Below are 20,060 nucleotides of genomic sequence, written 5' to 3'. Positions count from 1 at the left end.
CAGACTGGTGGCAGGGGGGAGCCTGCTCTTGGCAGCAGTGGGGATGGATGACCTCCAAACCACCACATGCGGCTTGATGGCACTTCCCCACACTGTCTCCCCAGCTGACAGTGGGTGCAGGTCCTTGGTGTGGGGCTTGAGCACCTACATCGCATGAGGAGATCCTGCAAGTCCCACTCAATCCTTTGATCAGAAATCATGGAATCATAGAATGGTTTGGGTTGGAAGGGACCTTTAAAGGTCATCTAGTCCAACCTCCCTGCAGTGAGCAAACTAGATCAGGTTGCTCTCAGAGCCCCGTCCAACCTGACTTTGAATGTTTCCAGGGATGGGGCATCTACCACCTCTCTGGGCAACCTGTGCCAGTGTTTCACCACCCTCATCATAAAAATTTTCTTCCTTATATCTAGTCTGACTCTACCCTCTTTTAGTTTAAAACCATTACCCTTTGTCCTATCTCAACAGGCCCTACTAAAAAGGGCTACTTCATGTCCTCAAACTCCAGCCTGGAAATGATGCCCAGGCTGGCACTGGTCATGGAAGTGCTGGGCATCGTGTGTTGGGGCACAGGGACTGTCCCTGGCCTTTAATGAGAAATTTCAGGTGCTTTAGTGGCGCTGGGCACAGAGGTTTCCTAGAGCTTGAGGATGGGGGGTTCTATGGAGCACTGCAGCGAGGATTACGTTGAACTGGATTTTAATGTGGTAACGTCAGCTTGCCAAATGCTCCAAAAACTGGCAAGCGCAGGAAAATCGCTGCTTACTCTGGTCAAAATATGTAATTTTTTTATTTTCAGAAAAATGTCTCCTCCGGAAGGAAATGGCTGCACATTTAGAGACGGGTGGAGGTAAGATGCCGGCATTTCAGTGCTGGAAATTACACCTTGTGCTTTTTAACAGAGCCTCGGGGAACAACGCAAATGAATGAGGCAGCAGACAGACGCCGCAAGCCTTAATGTCACACTCTCGCCACTTCCCTGCCTCCCGCTGGAGCTACCAGTGGGGAGCATCTGGGCTGTCCTCGGAAAACCACGTGCAATTTATTGCTCCCATATTAAAGGCTGGACTAGGAGCCCAAACATCACCCTCAGAGCAGCAGGGTGTAAATCCTTGCTGCTCGCCGTGGGGCTGCCACTGTGGCGGGGCCGCTCTCGGTGGGCATAGTGCTGTCCCCTTCAGCCTGGAGGTCTGGGGCCAGCCGAGCAGTACTCACGCCTCTTGCAGCCTCATCTAAGAAATGCTAATTCTGCTGCACTTGCTTGAGCCGTGGCTCTATAATTAGCAGTGCTGCGTCAGCAGGCGTTGATGCCGCAGTGTTAATCGCACAGCTCGTTTTCCAGGAGCTGCTGGGACTCTGGACAAGTGAGGGGTTATTTCAGGTGACTTTGTCCATCATGCAGTTTCCCCCGGGTCCGTCCATCCCCACTGAGCACAGGTTTGCTGTGTAATGGCAGCGCTGGATTTTTACAGCAGCTAACCGATCAGTCTGGTGGGGAATCATTCAGAGAGTTTGACCTGCTCCTGTGGACTTCATAGTGAAACACCCAGTGGGTGACACTTGAGAAGGGAGCTGGCACCTGGCCTGGGGACCCAGCCCCAGCCCTGGGGCAGCACTGAGCACCAGGGCAACATTAGAGGTGTTAACCCCAAAGGAAGGGTTTCCTGCCCTCAGGGGAAGCATTTTCACCCCTTTGAACCCCAAAACCCCAAACTGGAGGGTCAAGTCTGCTGTGGCTCTTGTATGTTGGGGCAAACATGACGAAATCAGTGAAGCTGACTGCTATTTTGGGATGCAAGCTAGGTTGCTGCATCACTGCCTCTTCCACAGATGCGTGTGTATTCATGTAAAATCTGGCATGCCATCCTAATTTGGTTCCTCCAGAGGGGTCTTGAATGGGCCACAGCACCTGTGGCTTGGGATGTCAGGCTCAGACCGAGACCCATATGGCCATCCATGTCAGCAAAGCACTCTTGACATTATTCATCCATGGGGATGATGTATGGGCATGCATCGCCTTGGGGATGGACGCATGAGAACAGTTCCCCCCAGCCCTTCCCACCCCACATCCTTCCACACTGAGGTCCTGCAGGGATGCAGCTGTAGGACACAGAGCAGGGGAATGTGGAGCAAAACAAAGGGAGTGGGAAAGAATGGTAAAGAAGATAGGGACATTCAGTGTGAGGTGCAGAAAACCCATGTTACTTTTATTTTTCCCATCAAAACAGTGCTTTCCCCCCACCCCCACCCAGTGTGGAATTTCTCAGGTATCCAAGGGCCATGCTGAGCTTCTTTCACAGCACGTGCCCATGCTTGTGAGTTCAAAGATTACATCTGCCAGTGGCCTGCCAGGATTTGGTCCCTGCCACACCAGCTTTTATTTCCCTGCCAGATCCAGAAAGCCTTCTATGTTTGTCTCTTTGGCACTTCATCCCGCACGCTCATGGCATAACTGAATAGCTGCAGCTACCAAGCGAATGTCACCCCCAATTTATGTCACCGTAGGAGGCAGAAGAGCCAGGACTATTATGTGTTTATTATATTAGCGGCCCTATTTTTAGGCTAACACCAAGACCAAGGCGGGTTTTGCAGAAGCCTGTGCACTTTATCCCAGGCAACAAATCCTGACTCAGCCTGTTACATAAATTATTTATTGCAATCATGGAAAGTTAGAGGAGAGAAAGGCTGAAGTAGTCCAGACAGTGTGTTTGATGCAAGTGAAGTGAAAGCATAAGCAAACGCAGAGCCATGATGAAGGCTCCTTTCACAAGGGCAAAGCTTGCAAACTGAGCATCACTAGAGTGTGCCTGCAAATGTCACCAGTGTGAGGACCATCTTTGGCCCAGTTTTGGCCCAGGAGAGCTCTCTTCCAAAGGTCTCCTGTGCACTGCTCCTGGGGGAGGACAGGGCCATCATCATGTCCTTGGGGGAATTTGGATGGGGCCATCCCATGCAAGAGGATGAGTTAATGTTTCAGATGGGGGCAGGAGGATGTCACACCAGTGACCTGGCCCTGGCCATGTTGAGTTTACTCTCCATCTCAAGGGTATTAGGAATAAACAGCAAGACTGCAAAGAATGAAAGTAAGCAGGGTTTCCCAGCAGCAAGGGCCTTTCCTTGGATGTCCACAACTGGATGGGGAGCAGAGAGTCAAGGAGTCAAGCTTGCTGAAGAGCAAAGAGCTTCAAGGAGCAGGACCTACCACCCCACGCAGAAATGTGGAGCTCAAGAGAAAGCTAGGTGCGGCCCCAAAACAGGGGCAGGCATTCAACAAATTCAACTTCTTAAATTGCCATCCATTGATTCTAGTCAAGCAAAAGCAGGGAGGAAAGTTGGAGGGAAGCTGCAAGGAGAAGATCCCAGAGGTCAGTGCAGAGGTGGATGTTATTTCACCTTTCATTAAAGATGTGTGCTGATGGCATGGGGTTGTCTTCATAGAATCATAGAATCATAGAATCATAGAATGTTTTGGGTTGGAAGGGACCACTAGAGGTCATCGAGTCCAACCCCCCTGCAGTCAGCAGGGACACCGCCAACTAGATCAGGTTGCTCAGAGCCCCATCCAACCTGGCCTTGAATGTTTCCAGGGATGGGGCCTCCACTACCTCTCTGGGCAACCTGTTCCAGTGGTTTACCACCCTCATTGTAAAGAATTTTTTCCTTATATCTAGCCTAAACCTACCCCGATTTAGTTTAAAACCATTACCCCTTGTCCTAACGCAGCTGGCCCTACTAAAAAGGTTTTCCCCCTCTTTCCTATAGGCCCCCTTTAGGTACTGAAAGGCCGCAATCAGGTCTCCCCGCAGCCTTCTTTTCTCTAGACTGAACAAGCCCAACTCTCTCAGCCTGTCCTCATAGGAGAGGTGCTCCAGCCCTCGGATCATTTTAGTAGCCCTCTTCTGGACCCGCTCTGTACCAAGGATGACCCTGAGGTCTGGAGCAGCAGCAGCACCAGCCCTGGTCCTGGTGTCCCCCACCACAGCTGGGCTGAAGAGGGTCTGACAGGGAAGGATGGACTTGCACACCCAAGGAAAAGGGAGTCTGGCCCTTGTTTTCTGATGGGTTTAACTGTGACTGCTGGGGACACGACTGACTCCTGCTACAGGGGTGAAAACATCCAGAGGAGGAGAGCAGCTGCTTGGGGATGGGAATTCCTTAAATGACCAGACATGAGTCAAACCCCTGAGAAAACCTGACTTCTTGAGATCAGAAAAAGAAAACAAAAAGAAGAATAGGGGGAATGTGATCACAATCTTCAAATACCTCCAGGAGGGAGCCAAGGGGCAGGCAGGGAAGGAAAAACATCAGGCAGGGAAAATATTTAATTTCACTAAAGGACCATGTTGGCACAAGAGCAAAACAGCATCATCTGTCCATGGATAGATTTAATTAGAGGAAACTTCCCAACCATTAGAACATAAGAGAGCAGAGGTGAGGAAAAAAGAAAAAGCAATCTGTTTTCAAGTTTAAGTGTCATCTAAAAAAAGGAAATTATATAATATGATGACAGCAGGGGTGGGGGAAAGGGTTGATGCCCCATCTTGACACCTCCTTTAGGTGGTCTGACTGCATCTGGGCTGGTTAATTCATCTTTACTGTCCAGTAAAGAATTTTTTGGACGGTCCCCAGCCTGGCTTTGGCACAGGTCAACTTACAAGCTGCCAACCCACTTGCACAGCTCATCCAAGCTGGGGATGGCAGGTGGGTGCTCCCTTCCCACAGGGGGATCTGGAGGTGCCCCCCATCCCAGAGGCTGGCATAGCAGCAGCCCATCCTCTTCCCATTGCTGCCAGTCCCTGCTCCTCCATCCTCCCATGGCAGAAATGACGGCCAGATGGAGTTGGAGGTCCTTGGGAATGGAAGAAAATGAGAAAAACATAAAAGGAGGTAAAAATGTGTGAATGCTTTATTTGCTATCATAGAATCATAGAACCGTTTAGGTTGGAAAAGACCTTTAAGATGTTGCATTTCAAAAGCTTTAATTCCCTCCCCCCGCCCAAAAAATGATGAGAAGGTTTTTGCCTCTTGTGGCCAGCTGTGATTTCCAGGTGTGAATCCTCCAGCCACGTGGAACCGCTTCACTTGCAAAGGCAAGAGATCCACTCACCCATTTCAGGTCTTCCCTCCCTCAACAGCCATACAGGCGTCACTGCCATGCTGTGCCCTTGCATGGGGCAGAGAGAAGGACCATCCCTGCTCTGGGGAGGCAGAACAGGCTGGGGCAAAAGGCAGGAGTGAGTGGTTTTCTCTGGGGAGAATAGGGTCAGAGGATGGAGGACCATTGGCTCAGCTCCAGAACTGGACATTCCTCCCAGCTGCATGTGTTGAGATGGGGCAAGAGGAAGGCAGACAGACTATCCAGGGAGCCAGCATGGATGTGGATTTGTTTTCAGCTCAAAAACTAGCTTAACAGGCAAATTAATTAATGGAAAGCGTGGTTTGGGAACACTGCCTCCAACCCTCCCCGTTTGCTGGGGCTCAGCACTTCAAACCCCAAATCTTACCCATGTGCTCCTCGAGGGAGATGGGTTCGGGGTCTGACAAGGCGACGCCTTTCTCTGAATTTCACCCCACCCTGATTTTCTTTCTGCTCCGTTTGCTGATGGGAAGTTTCACCTCCATCCTTCAGTTTCCCCACCTGTAAAATGACAGTAACACTGCCAGCCTCTGCTCACTGGGAGACCTGTAAGACAACTAGTTATTCTGATAGTAAATTATTATTACCAGTAAAAGAGAAGCGGTTGCCATGAAAAGCATTCATCAGCCCACCGAAGCATCCTGAAAGATCAGCGATTTAATCAATCTAATCCTCGCCAAGTATCAGCCTGGAAAGATCTGAGCTGCCAGAAACAAAGTCAGGCAGATTAATGTCCTGCTTTCCCGCTGACAGATCCTGGCAAAAGCTCCCGTGCCCAGAAATGTATTTTGAGATTAGCATGCTTGCAGACTAACTCATTCCCTTCAAATTAAATCAAAGCAAAATTAATCTCATCCATAGAGGGAAGGGAGCAGACAGGTGAAGCTGCCTTTGGAGCCAAGGGGTCCCTCCAGGGCTTGGGGCAGAAATGGGGTAGCAGGAGTGCAGAGACCTAAGGGTGCATTGGCCTGGATCCACCAAGCACCACAAAGTTCAAGGGCTTGGGGTACAGCGCGACAACCATGAGCTGCCAGAAATGTCCACAGCTGCCAAAACAGGCAGGTTCCCCATCCCTCCCATCAGGTCCCTCTGCTCCCAACCACCCCAGCAAGAAAGCAGGCAGCGATCTGAAGTTTTAGTGAGTTAAACTGGCTCAGCCAAATCATAGAACCATAGAATCACAGAATCATGGAATCATGGAATGTTTTGGGTTGGCAGGGACCCCTAGAGGTCACCCAGCCCAACCCCCCTGCAGGAGCAGGGACACCTTTAACCAGATCAGGTTGCTCAGAGCCCCGTCCAACCTGGCCTGGAATGTTTCCAGGGATGGGGCCTCCACCACCTCCCTGGGCAACCTGTGCCAGTGTTTCACTGCCCTCATTGTAAAGAATTTCTTCCTTATATCCAGACTAAACCTACCCTGGTTTAGTTTAAAACCATTACCCCTTGTCCTGTCACTGCTGGCCCTACTAAAAAGATTGTCCCCATCTTTCCTATAGGCCCCCTTTAGGTACGGAAAGGCTGTAATCAGCTCTGCCCACAGCCTTCTCTTCTCCAGGCTGAACATGCCCAACTCTCTCAGCCTGTCCTCATAGGAGAGGTGTTCCAGCCCTCGGATCATTTTTGTAGCCCTCCTCTGGACCCGCTCCAACACTTCCATGTCCTTCTTGTGCTGAGGGCTCCAGAGCTGGACGATGGTGCGATGGAAATGAGAACTGGCGCAAGAGGGAAGGCTGGGCCCTTCAGCTGGGAAAAGGGCGGAGGCAGAGCAAACCTTCAGCATACGTGTACTGAATGCCTCCACAAATCTGCATCTAACAGCCTGTGTGAGATGGCAGAAAGGTGCTCCAAGGGGTCAAAAAGGCAGCCAGCTGGCATGGTCTAGCCATGTCCACACCATCTGACCCTCTTAGTCACCCTAGACAAGGTGACCACATCCAGGCTGCTGTCTGGAGTGGCCCGTGGGCAGAACAATCTCTAGCACTAGGAATTGCTGGGAAGCCCAGGCTCTGCCTGGGGCCGCTCTGAAAACATGGAGCTTCATGCAGGGGACCAGCTTCACCACTACTTCTCATTCCTCCTGCAGCTCCACGGACCAGTCCAGCTTGCCCCACAGCTTGTCCTGGCACCATGGAGGTGCACCACACCATGGAGGCCAGGTGGTGCACCCAGGAACAGGAGGTCCTTCAGCTGGATTTGCCATCCAAGTCACTGTGTTGTGAAACTACTGCTTCAGAAGATAGCTTCCATAAACACCTCTCTCAGACACAGCAGCTCATCTCTTCCTAAATCCTGTTACTGCTTAATTGGAGATTGCTTTTATTCTGCAGGGCACACATCTCACATGCCACACAGACCTTTTGCTGCCCAGAGGATCTGGACAGTGTTGGGGAAATCTCAATCCTAGGTTTGGGTCGCACCTTTTGCACTATTGGGAGCCTGGCAAAATATGTTTGTGATATTTAGCAGAGCACTGGATAAAAATCCATCCCCTGGTGAAGCCCTTTGAGAGAAACACAAGCTCACTGCTGAAGTCCAAGCTGGCAGGTAGGTAGGAATCCAGAGTAAGCTGTCTTCGACAAAAGGCAAATGCTTTCTGCTGCCTCATGGTAATATTCAAGAGTCAAACAATTTTAAATAATTAAAAAAACCCCAAAGCTTCATTACTTTGCACTTCAGCTTACAGGACCATAGATATCTAGGATTGGAAAGGACCTCAGGGGGTCTCCAGTCCAAGCTCCTGCTCGAGCAGGGCCAGCTCTGGGGTCAGACCAGGTTGCTCGAGGCTTTATCTGGTCAGAACTTCTCCATCTGACCTGCTCTACTGTCCTCAGGGTGGAAAAATTTCTCCTTATACTCACCTGGGATCTCTCTTGTTTTGACTGAGGGCCTCCATACAGTTTAATAAAGATCCCAAACTCCTGATGGACAGCCTCAACCCCTTCCAAACCTGCTGTTGAAGAAGAAGGGAAGAAAACAAGACAGCATGCCTGATTTTTACAGCAAAACAGAAGTCTTTCATCTTGGGCACAGGTGTTTTTGAGGTTAGGGATGAGGTGAGCCAAAAAATGATGATGTTTCCAACAATAAAAAAGGCATTTCCACTCCTGGCGCTGAAGCTGGACCCATGGACCTGCAAGGGTAGAAGATTGCCAGAGGAAAACAAGAGGATGCCTGGCCTAGATGTTACCATGTCACCCCCCTTGGGTTAAGGAGGACCTACATGTACATCTCCCCCATCCTTCCCTGTAGTCTGACCACCTGCTTTTTATACAAAAATTTGGGCAGGAGCCCTGCCTGGCTCAGCTCCCCACCCTGACCTGCTGCCGTTGACCGAGGAGCTCCTGCCTGCGTGTGGCAGCTTATTCCCAGCATTAGGACTAAAAAGGGTCAATCGTAGGGCTCTTCTCCATCTCCACTCCTTTCCTAGCCATTTTCAGGGGGAGGTCCCCAGGTTAGGGACTCACGTGCATCTGGGGAAGAAAAATCCAAAGGGAAAGTGCTGTAATTTGTGTGTTTGTGGCTGTAGCTTGCCCACTATGAGTTTACGTGGGGGTTAGCAAGGTTCCAGTCAGGCCCTGAACAAGAGATTTCCTTCTTTAGCATCAGGAAAATAAGAAGAAAGAAACATAAAAGGAAAAAAGAAAAATGAGAAAGAAATTTAAAAAAATTAAAAATAAAATAATAAAGCTTGCAGGGTTGCAACACTTTAAAAACTTTTAATTTTTTTTCCTCCCCAAAAATCTCAGAGGAAAGACTGTCTCCTGATGTTGAATTAGATCATGGTTACAGGTTAATGATGCAGCCATAGCAAATCGCAGAAGAGAGAGGAACATCTCTAACGTTGCTTATGTGACTTCAGAGCCAGATACTCTGGGAGCATTTTAGGCACCTAAAGAACAGAGATGAGAACCTTGCCCGGCTGTAACAGCACCTAAAGCCGCAGAAAAGTTGGTGTGAGTTTAGGAAACCCCACAAAGTCCCTGCCTGCGCTGCTGGCCAGCATCTTCATCAACAGCTGATCCAATGTCATTTGGATGCTTCTGGTTTAATTTTTTTCCTGCTTTTTTCTGGGTTATATTGGTTAAGAAAACACTTGAGAAAGGGTGGGAAGCTGGAAAGGAAAATTAAATTACAGCAGAGGGAAGGAAACTGTAAAGCTCAAATGCTCTCATGGTGAAGCAGCAGCCATGTCCTAAAAGCTGGCTTGATAGACATGTCAGGGGGTGTCACCACTAGGCATATACCTCATGAATACACAAAGTGATGGCTCCTCTTCTGTCTCCTCCATCTCCCCATTCCCTACCAGGTGCCCTGAAAACTCCCCCATTGCGGTACTCGCAGGAGCACAGGCCAAGAGAAGAAAACCCGAATAACCCCTATACCCCACGCCAAGCCCATGGGGCACCCGTGGGCGGCATCGCCCCCGACCTCCCCGCAGGTTATTCACACAAAGGCTGCACAGATGTTTCCTCCCACGCGAAGACTGTGTTGCAATTCACCAGCAATTAGCTGATGTGGAAGGAGCCGGAGGGCTGAATAACCTCCCGCAAGACCTCGGCTGCTTTTCCAACCTGGAATGCAGCACTCACACAGGAGGGCTACTGTTAATTCCCCATTGGGATAAATTCCAGTTGGGCTGGGGTAGGAGAAAAGCACACCAGACACCTTGTTCTTCTGCAGGGAATGCTTGCAATTCATGGAAAAAAAAAAAAAAAGAAAAGAGAATTAAAAAAAAAAAAATCACCCCAAACCTCATTTGCGTTGAAGGCATTAAAAGACCCAGGAACAGCAGAGCCATCCTGTCCTGAGGATGCCAGGTCATGCTGGAGGCATCTCCAGAGGGTTTTGTCCCAGCAAACACTGTGACCTTGGGAGGAAGACGCAATTTTCACACCTGATGTCCAAGCCCGCAGCAAGCAGGACAGCAGCAGCTGATGTTCCGTGATCTACACAAGAAATCTCAGCCCCTGCCCCGGTGCGAGATGCCCACAGCAGGCAGAGCTGGGGAGCACGGCTGCGCTCTCCTCCTGCCTCCCATCCCCTCTGGTTTAACAGGCTCTGCCACCCAGGACCCAGCGCCCAAATCCCCCCCCTCCCCACTGCCCCTAGGTGAAGGACAGCGTGCAAGGAGCAAGCGCCACGACGGAGCATGCAAGGCGAGGGGCAAAGCCCAGCCACACACCTCGAACCTGCACCTCTCACCTACGATGCACACCCAGGAGTCCTTTTTTTTTTTTAAGCATATTTTGCACAAAAAGTATTTTTATGCATATATTTATCAAGGTCTTTATATTCACAGGTTTGCCTTGCTAAACCCATTTGGCCAAACATTTGAATCGCACGCAACTGGTGTCGTGGCATGCAAAGTTTCTGCATCGCCCTGGATGCCTCACATGAGCCGCGCAGGAGGACAAGGACAATCTCTCCCCACGCCATGGGGTTATGCCTCCAGGTCACCAACCCATCTGTGCCTGGTTTATTTTCTTAAGGTATAAGAGAGCTGGCTCGGAGGAAGGGTGGGAGCACTGGGCTTGCGGCTCCTCACACCTCCCACGCTGCCAGGAAATACCCTGCCTATATGCGTGGCTCAGCTGCTCTCAGACATTTGCCCTGCACACCCCCAGATACATCAAATATTTATATATATACTCTACATGCATATATAAATCCATAATAAAGAAATAACACAGAAATTACATAATATAGAAAACATTTATGTAGCAGATGTTAATATATAGCATTTGTATATATGAAAGATGTATAGTAAATATATTGCACACACATACAGCAAAGGGCTGCTTAGAGGGCACAGCTCGGAAATGGGAAATGATGGAGCCAGGGCCAAGACCAACATCCAGGTGCAAGCAAAGGAGGGAGTGATGCTGGAAGCGTGCACAGCACAGATGGAGCTAAGGATTGCCCACATCTTGGCCTGTCCCACCACCTAGCCACCAAGATGAGTTAAATTTATCCCAACATCCTGGGGACCCACCTGCACCCACTTCTACAGCTTCCTTGTGCCTCCTCAGTGCCTCCTGGCCAAGGCACCCCCATGACATGCCTGCTTCGTGGCATCTCTTCAGCTGGCTGCTAAATCCACTTTCCAGGACCCCTTTTTTTTGTTTTGCTTTACCTTCAAAGCCCATCAGAAAATATGGTGGCTGCCAGGATGGAAAGCAGAGCTGTGGGAGGGGGCTGGCGGTGCCCTGGGAGGGTGGCACGATGGCTCTGGTGCTTACAACCTATGGGGGTACCCGCGAGAACCTGGACCATCAAAAAAGGATAAACCCCCAGTACCCCCAATTTCCCAGCTGGACTCACTCGGAGAGCCTGCCAAGGATAAATTAAAGCCAGTGGTTTGTGCTTGGCTTAAGCTATTGATCAGGCCCACGATCGCACGCCTTCCCTCCCCTTGCCAATTCTTGCCCAGGCAGATCAACAGCAACCACCACCGCTCCCAACACAGAGATAAAAAAAAACCCCATTTGCCAACAGGGTGGTACTGGCCTCCACCCCAAAATACTGCTGTTAGCCACCTGGTCTATGCCAGGCACACACGCCACGCTCGCTATTTCTTCGTGATGCTTTGGAGACACGTTGCAGCCACCGAGAGCTCAATGCTTCATGGCCAGCGAGGGAAAACGCCACCCCAGCACTCCCAATAAAGGCTCTTGCTATTTCACACTGTATTTCATCTGTCCATGTGTTGAAAAGTTTTAATCTTGTACCTATGTATAGTCCTGTAACAGCAAATTTCAATGCCAGCCAGAAGGAAAACATAGCACCCTAGTTAGCAGAAAACACTCTGGAGGTAAGTATGCAAAATGACAGTACTGTAAACCAGAAGCATTTGTCCTATTAAGGTCTCAATTTGCAGACAGACTAACAAGGGATGAGTTATTTGGAAGCGGAGACTTGAAGAACATCAGTAACGTAATGGGGCAAGAGAAACGCCGCGACTGCAAGGGGCGACTTAGCACAGCAGCTGCACCCTGGAAAACTGATACTTCAGCCCCCCCAAAATACCTGCAAGGCCTTTGAGAACTTGCAAAACACAACCCTGGAAGCCCCATCAGCCATCTGACCTGCTCACCATTATGGGGATTAACACACCTCCCACCCCAGCTCGGTGCAGGGACCTGCCTTGCAGGGAAGCATCCACCCCCGGCTGCAGAGAGCTCCGGCAGCGACCACGGGGGCTCAGGGCAGCACTGTCAACAGAAAGCAATTGCATTTTGGCCTCGGAGCTAAAGGAGACAACCCCCTCACCACCCCCCCAAGCCCCCAAATCCCCCTCTTCATCCCCCAGCCAGCACCTGGGCAGCCCCTGCTCTAACCCAGGTGCCCCGGGAGCAGAGGCAGAGGTTAAGGAGGTTAACACAGAATCATGTCAAGTAACAAACACCTAGTATTTATTAATAAATTAGTACACTGGAAGGCAATTTTTCAATTCATTCCCCTCTTCCCCCACTCCCACCCCTTCCCACGGGGCAGCACACGCCACCCTCATATCATGATTTCTTCAAATTGAGCATAGTACAGACTGTTTGTTACGGGAGCATAATAGTTGCAAATATAATCAGACAGACTTATGATGCAGCCCCCCCCCCCCCCTTTTTTTTTTTTCTTTAAATAAAAAGTGAAGTGTGATTTGAAGAGACTATTAAGACCGGGTAAGGTCTTTGGAGAACCTATCGGCCACATCTGTATAAAAAACAAGAGACACGAGTGTAAAAGCGTAGCTTGGTTTAAGTCTTACACCACAAGGAGAGCAGGAGCCCCGGCGGCAGCCTTCGCCCCCCCACGTCCAGCACCGGCTCCCCTCGGGGCCCCGCCGTTCCCGCAAGCAGCAAGGCAAGGTAAAACTCCTTACATTCAACTGAAGGCAAAGGACCTTTTCATCGCCTCGAAGGTTGGTGGGACTGACCCTTTTCTTTGCGTTTAAAGCACTTCTGCTTTAGCTTATAGGAGCGCGATGCATTGTCCGGCTGAAAACCGTACAATAAATAACCGTGCTAGTAAAAGCTCAGCAATGGATATGAGCTATACAATAGTACATTAAAAAAAAAAGTCAGCTCAGGTGGGAAGCTTAGCTGCGTTAAGAGATGGTAACCAGCAACGATTAAGGGTTTTGGGTTTTTTTGTGTGGTTTTGCCATTTACCGCTCCGAGGCGAAGGGAGGTGGTGGGAGATGGTCACTCCGAGCGACAGCTTTGACAGAAGAAGTGGGTTACAGAGCAATCCCCAATTCGATGTGTTAAATTACACCAGATTCGTGGTCTTTTAGTTCTTTCACTGCTTTTTTTTTTTTTTTTTTTTTTTTTTTTTAAAGTGCATCAACTGATCTGATCGGAATGAGAACAAGGAGAAGAGATGCTCAGGAAGGGGGCAGAGGGTGCAAAGACTTGGACTGAGCAACAGAGTTAAGGTGGAGGGGTGCAACGCTGGCAAACTGCCCCCCCTCCAGAAACCAAAGACACCTCAACGAAAATACTGGCCATAAATTCTACAACAAAACCTGCCCGCATATTGTCAGTCATCTTAACAAGTGCCAAGCTAGCTCTAGCAGATATTCAGAGAGTGTGTGGTGACCCAGTGCCTACAGTAAGTCGGGAAGGTGGCTATAGACAGAGTCCAGGAGGGTCTGGCTGGCTTCCTGGCTCTTGACTCCGGCGATCTCAAATAGCCTGTCCAGCTTGTCTTCGGCCTGTGGGATCTCCTCTATCACGTGGAGCTCCTCAGGGTTGAGGATGTGCAGCATGTCGTCGAAGATGGGCTGCAGGTCGCAAGGGTCCAAGCGCACCTGGCGCAGGACGGTGTCTTTCTTTTCTGTAGGAGGAAAGGAGAAGTTGGTCAAGAAACCTCCACTAACCAGGGCGTGTTCTCCTTGGGAGACCTCGGTCCATCCCCTCGTGCCACCTCTGGGGTAGGACACATGGCAAGGAGAACCAAGGGAAAAGGTGGAAGGTGATGAGTGATGGGGAAGGGAGAAGATGGAGAAGCCAGCGCTGCTGAGGCACCCAATCCAGGATCCTGCTAGAGCAAACACAGCATTTATAAATGCTGAACAGCCAATATGGAAACATGAAGGCAGGAGGGGAGCCAAAAAAGCTGAATTCTGCTCTTTTGAGTTGTTTTTGTTGGGTCAGCTTCATTTCCACACCCCAGTATAAATTCTGTAGACTGACTGAGCTCAGTGTTTCATCTTCATCAAAAGTTAAAGAAGATTAAAAACAGCAAGTTAAATGCAGTAAATTAAACCCCCTCAAAAAAAGGGGGAGGCGACCAATGATGATTTACATCTCAAGTCACATGCTGCAGCAAGCAGGAACAAGGCCGGAGAAATCTCCCTCAAACATCCCAGGATGCTTTAACTCTCTGAATTCTGCCAGAGAAGTTATAAGCCTTTAAAGGTGTTTTCCCCTCTCCAATCTGTATCATGTTTTCTAACAGGATATTCTGGTCTGGAACGAGGATGCAATGAACATATGCTGGAGAGCGAGCTTTCCTAGTTATTTAGAATAGAATCATAGAATCACTTTGGTTGGAAAAGACCTTTGAGATCATCGAGTCCAACCTTTAACCTAACCGTGCCATCCCACCACTAAACCATGTCCCTAAGCACCTCATCTATCCTTCTTTTAAATACCTCCAGGGATGAGGATTCTACCACCTCCCTGGGCAGCCCGTTCCAGAGCCTGACAACCCTTTCAGTGAAGTTTTTCCGAATGTCTAGCCTAAACCTACTTTAGTGATACAACCTTGGGCAGCTCTGCCACATATGCTGACCACAGGGGGACACACCGTGGTATCCCTTCAGGCCTCCCCCCCCTCCCCCAGGCTGATTTTGGTACCTTTGGTAATAAAAGAGCCTGTCCGGCTGGGCGCGGAGGAGCCGCTGGAGGTCGAGTCGCACCGCAGGAGGGGCTCCGCTTCATCGACGAAGAAGCATTTCTTCTCCGAAGGAGAGGGCTCCACGGTGAGGACGGCCGCCTCGGGGGGCTTGGGGCTGGGGGTGGGCGCAGGGCTGAGCGGGCTGGGACTTACCGGCAGCGCCAGTCTGTCACCTTCCAGCTTTGGGGGGAAGAAAGAGAGGGCAAATTAACTTGGGGAGGATGCTATGCAATAGGCTCACACTCAAAACGGTCTGCATCCCGGCTTTCAACTCCCCCCAGCCCATACTCGGCAAGCGGTCCCTGCATTCAGGTGGCTGCCTCCTCCCAGTGGACCTGCTGACCCAGAACGGGCACTGGAGGTGACCTGGGATGGGCATCAGCACTGGCATTTGGCACGCCAGCGCTCAGCAGGGGCAATGCGACCCGCACGCCTGTAGGAACAACTGCAGCACCAGGATGGAGCATGCAACCAGAGCAGAGCATTTTAACTTCATTCTCCTTCTCACTCTGTATTGGGTTTGCATGGCAAGATTTTGGTAGCAGGGGGGCTACAGGGGTAGCTTCTGTGAGAAGCTCCCGGAAGCTCTTCTATGTCCAACAGAGCCAATGCCAGACAGCTCCAAGAGAGACCCACCACTGGCCAAGGATAAGCCCATCAGCAATGGTGGTAGCACCTCTGGGATAGCATAGTTAAGAAAGAGTAAAAAAGCTGTGCAACAGCAGCCAGAGAGAGGGGTGAGAACACGTGAGAGGAGCAGCCCTGCAGCCCCCAGGCCAGTGCAGCAGGGGGGCAGGAGGGGCTCCAGGCGCCGGAGCAGAGATTCCCCTCAGCCCCTGGTACAGCCCATGGTGGGGCAGGCTGTGCCCCTGCAGCCCAGGGACCCCATGGGGGAGCAGATCCCCACCTGCAGCCCGGGAAGGACCCCATGCCGGAGCAGTGCATGGGGGACTGTCTGCCGTGGGAGGGACCCCGAAATTGGGAGTGAAGTTGAGCCCAGGAAGAAGGGGGGTGGGAAGGGGGGGGGCAGGAAGGTGTTTCAAGATTTAGGTTTCATTTTCTCATTATCCTCTGATAAACTGATTTCCCCAAGTCAAGTCTGTTTTGCCCATGACAGTAATTGCTGAGTGATCTCCCAGTCCTTATCTCGACCCACAAGCCTTTCATTACATCTTCTCTCCCCTGCCCAGCTGAGGAGGGGAGTGATAGAGCAGCTTTGGTGGGCACCTGATGTCCAGCCAGAGCCAACCCATCACACGCTCTCAGGTTATCAAAGCCCAAAGCACCACTCTTGGGGGCTAAGGGTGATGATGCCCAAGCAGGTAAACTCCCCCAAAAGCCTGCTCTACAGCTGTTTGCTAAAAACAAGGCACAGCCCAGTTCCACACCTCCAACGGGTGCCGAGGCTTCAGGGTAAGAGATGCGAGACCCCTCGGGGACCTCCACTGCAGCAGCTCCTGTGACCAGCTACACCAGTAACATTCCAGCTTCATGATTCGTTTGCCCTGTCTCACCTTTGCTCCCACGGGCACCCCATTAAAGTGTGATGGAGCCTGGTGGGATAGATTTCTCCAAGTTCAGGGCCAAGCAGGGGCTGGTGTTGACCACAGCATGATCCCAGCACCTTCGCTCTTGTCCCCTTATCCTGACACCAGCCAAAGGCAAGCATTCAGCTCCACAGTCCTGAAGACACAGGGAGCAGCAAGCACTGCTGGGACAGTGCTGGCTGGGTGCCAGCATGAACCCGCTTCCTAATTTTACTGTGCTCTACCATCTTCCTTCTTGCATCTCCTTCCTACCTGCACGGCAGCAGCCAATGTTATCTACCCTCCTCTGTCTCTCAGCATCCCCTTGGGGTGCAAATCTCAAGCAGAGCAATTCTGGTTCCCGTTCCCTGCAGGGATGAGAGGCTTGGAGCAGCATCCCCACATCCTTGGCTGGCAGCTTGTGCACCTCTGCAGGTCACCAGGTCCCCCCTCCCCAAGCAGGTTGCTCAAAGGACCATCCGATACTCAACCTCTTCCCAAACCTCGCATCCCTCCTCGCCCTGCCAAAGCAGAGATTTGCAAGCCCTGTCCACATGCAACCACTCTCCCAACAGCATTTTGCAACCCTGCTTTCTCCTCCCGCAGAGGGAACACTGGGCTGTTCCTGCTCACACACAGTTGCCTGCTACCAAAGGATTAAAATGCAAAATTCGGATTAAAGGCTGTGGGACAGGGAGCTGCCAAGCCACCTCCATGCCAGCATGGATGTGACTGCGCATTCCTCATCCATCTCGAGGAATTCACCACCCACAAATCATGTGTCTGTTGAGACGCCCATTAGTTCACATTAAATTAACATTCAAGCCTGTTCCTGGTAGAATAAAAGGGTGGGGTTCCCCCCCCCCATTGAAAATAAACAGGGGAGCATTTGTTCTAACTCAGCATGTTACACAATAGGCATGTTAAAAATAAAAGTCAGCTTTAATTTTTAATTAGGAGAATCTGCCTTCTCCTCTGAAATTCCAGTACAGCTCATCAACGGCAATCAGCCTATCACCATTACCAGGGAAAAGCAAGGGAAGGACAAGAACAGGGGCTGGCTGCTTTCCAAATTGCAACATGCTCTGATTTCCTCTTAAAAAAAAAAAAAAATCAACCAAAAAACCAAAACCAGGCTTTAGGGCTTAGTGTTTTCCCTGTGCAACTCATCTATTTAATATCCAGCCACTAACCCAACTCCTGATTTCCAGAAAGAGACCTGTTGGCCAAGGAGCAATTACAGGGAGGGCAGGGAACAGCCGGCTGCCCCGGCTCTGCCTTCCCAGCAGAGGAGAAAAACCCTTCCCAGAAGCGTGCGAGTCATTTGGAGTTTAATTAAACAGCTGCTAAAGCACACTAGGAAAAAAATAATCACCTGAGGTTATTTGACTGTAGGCATCCCGGGAGCCCAAAGCTTTCCAAATAGCTGAACGGTTGCGAGCTTGAGGCAAAGCAAACAGGATGCTCGGCTGCGTGTTAATATTTAAACCACATGAAGAAAGTGAGTGGGAATGAGGGTTTTGAACGGCCAGGGAAAGCAAAAGGTTGCTGGGAGGTGAAGCCTGGGGAATAGGTGTAAAAATACACTATTCCTAGCCGCTGACTCATTTGCTTGAAACCACCTCGGCCATCCCTATTTTTAAGAACGGCGGTGCTCGAGCGAAACCAAGCTCTGGATGGAAAAAAAAAAAAAAAAAAACAAACACTGTCTGAAGCGATTTTGCCTTTCCAGAGCCACCACGTTTCTCACCTTTCCATCGTCGTTGCAGGGGTCCTGTGCTTGCCACTGAGGCTGCATTTGCACCTGCACAGACAGACACATGGGACACCGTTAGATGCCTGGTCCAGCACGGAAACCGAAGGCGCTGCGGCGACTTTGACGTATCGGCAGCCTCCCGCAACCGAGCACTCGGGTCAGTCATACCCAGGCACTGTGCCATTAAATTGGGTTTTTTTTTTTTTTTTTTTTTTTTTTGAGCACTGCAGCAAGAGGTTTGCAGTGCCAAAAAAAAACCCCAAAACCCTCCTAAAAGCTCCTGTGTACGCACAGCCCTTCAGGATACAGACATCCTCTAGGATCTGGGAGGATGCTCCAAGCAGCTCGGGGTGTCTGAAGGTCCTTCCTGCAAGGGAGAAAGGGGGACAGAAGGGGCTGGGTGCCGAAGACGACACAGGCTTGGCTTTGTTTCCTTTTCACAGCTGCTCTCAACAGCTCTTTTTGACCCACTTGGTTCCATTTTCTGCCTTTGTTTTACTGTACTGCAGTAAAAGTTCAGCTCAGACAAACAGAAACGGCAGCTGCTGTGCTAATGTTAGGAAGGAGCAGCCACCAGCATTAAAAAAAAAAAAAAACACAAAACACAACACCCCTCCCTTGGGCAATGCTTTCCTGTAATTCCTCCTGCAACAACTGGGCGGTAATAAAAGCCAGTGGCAGGTTTGCTGCTGCACCAGCCCGGCTTTGGGCAGCTGTGCTGGGGTTGGCTTTGCTGGCCCCAACACAAACACAACAAACTACTGCTTTTTTATTTAAAAAAAAAAAAAAAAAAAAAAAAAAGGGGAAAATTCAGCAGGGAGCTGGGGTGAGAGCAACCTCCGCAGCGGGTGGCTGCACACCCTCTCGGAATTGGGGATAAATTTAGCACCAAGGCAGCCGATTCCCGGATTCCTGCCGAAAGATGACACCGAGCTGACACCCGCCCTATTCCCGGGTCTGCTACACCTCCGTAGGGAATGCAGGAGGAGAAATCCCAGCACATGAGGTAGGGTGGGCTGGGCGGCAGCCCCGCAAGGGCGATGCTGCGGATGCAGGGTGGTATCATGGTGGGATGTTCTTGCTATGGTCCCTGCAAGCACAGGAAGGATCTGCCCAGATGAGCAGCTTCACGGTGCACATGGAGTTTGGAGATCCACCTTCAGGGCAGACCAGACCTTGGAAGGCAAAACACTGTTGGCCAGGCCACAAGGTCTTGCCAAGGTGGCAGAGAAACACAGTAATGGTGGGCAGGTGCTACAGAGCAGAAGGCAATGCCTTTGCCAGGATGGGAAGGCATGAGGGTGCTCAGCATCCTGGAGTGGGGTGGGAAGGGATAAACATCTTCTCCGTGTCCTTCACCTCACTGGCCAGGTTTCAGAAGAGCATTTGGCCACCACTGCTGTGGTGGAGCTGGTGTCCCTCATCACAAGGCTGGAGAAGAGCTACTCAAGTCAAACCTCACCATGACCCAGGATGGGCAATGCCAGATTTGGGGAGGGTTTAGATGCCAAGACCAACATGCAGCCTTCCATGGAGGAAGCAGCTCTTCCCCATCAGCCCTGGCCACTGATGGGCCAGGTGCTCCTCCAGCAGGAGATGGTGTCTCCATGAGAGCTCCTGGTGGCTTCTCCTTTCCATGGATTTGCCCAGCCACTTTTTCCAATTCAAACCATGATGAAGAGTTGATGAAGCCATGATGAAGAGTTTCCAAACTCAGTACCAAGTTTGGCTTGCTTTGCCTCCCTCA

General features: G+C 50.7%; 2 protein-coding genes across 2 annotated transcripts in view; both read right to left on the bottom strand.

The window, feature by feature from the left end:
* Nucleotides 1-9,464, bottom strand: part of ADGRF5 (adhesion G protein-coupled receptor F5) — an 88,437-nt gene extending 78,973 nt beyond the window's left edge. The window contains exon 1 of the mRNA XM_009639609.2: nt 9,382-9,464. Coding sequence (XP_009637904.2) covers nt 9,382-9,464 — 83 coding nt within the window. The remainder of the gene's footprint in view (nt 1-9,381) is intronic.
* A 3,153-nt stretch (nt 9,465-12,617) lies between these two features.
* Nucleotides 12,618-20,060, bottom strand: part of TNFRSF21 (TNF receptor superfamily member 21) — a 32,253-nt gene continuing 24,810 nt past the window's right edge. Inside the window, 3 exon segments of the mRNA XM_009639635.2 lie at nt 12,618-13,966; nt 14,992-15,211; nt 18,308-18,361. Of these exon segments, the coding sequence (XP_009637930.2) occupies nt 13,737-13,966; nt 14,992-15,211; nt 18,308-18,361 (504 nt within the window). The 3' untranslated portion in view covers nt 12,618-13,736.

This window comes from Egretta garzetta, unplaced genomic scaffold, assembly GCF_000687185.1.
Source record: "Egretta garzetta isolate BGI_Z169 unplaced genomic scaffold, ASM68718v1 scaffold235, whole genome shotgun sequence".
NCBI classification, from domain to species: Eukaryota; Metazoa; Chordata; class Aves; order Pelecaniformes; family Ardeidae; genus Egretta; species Egretta garzetta.
This window is presented reverse-complemented; position numbering and strand designations above follow the sequence as displayed.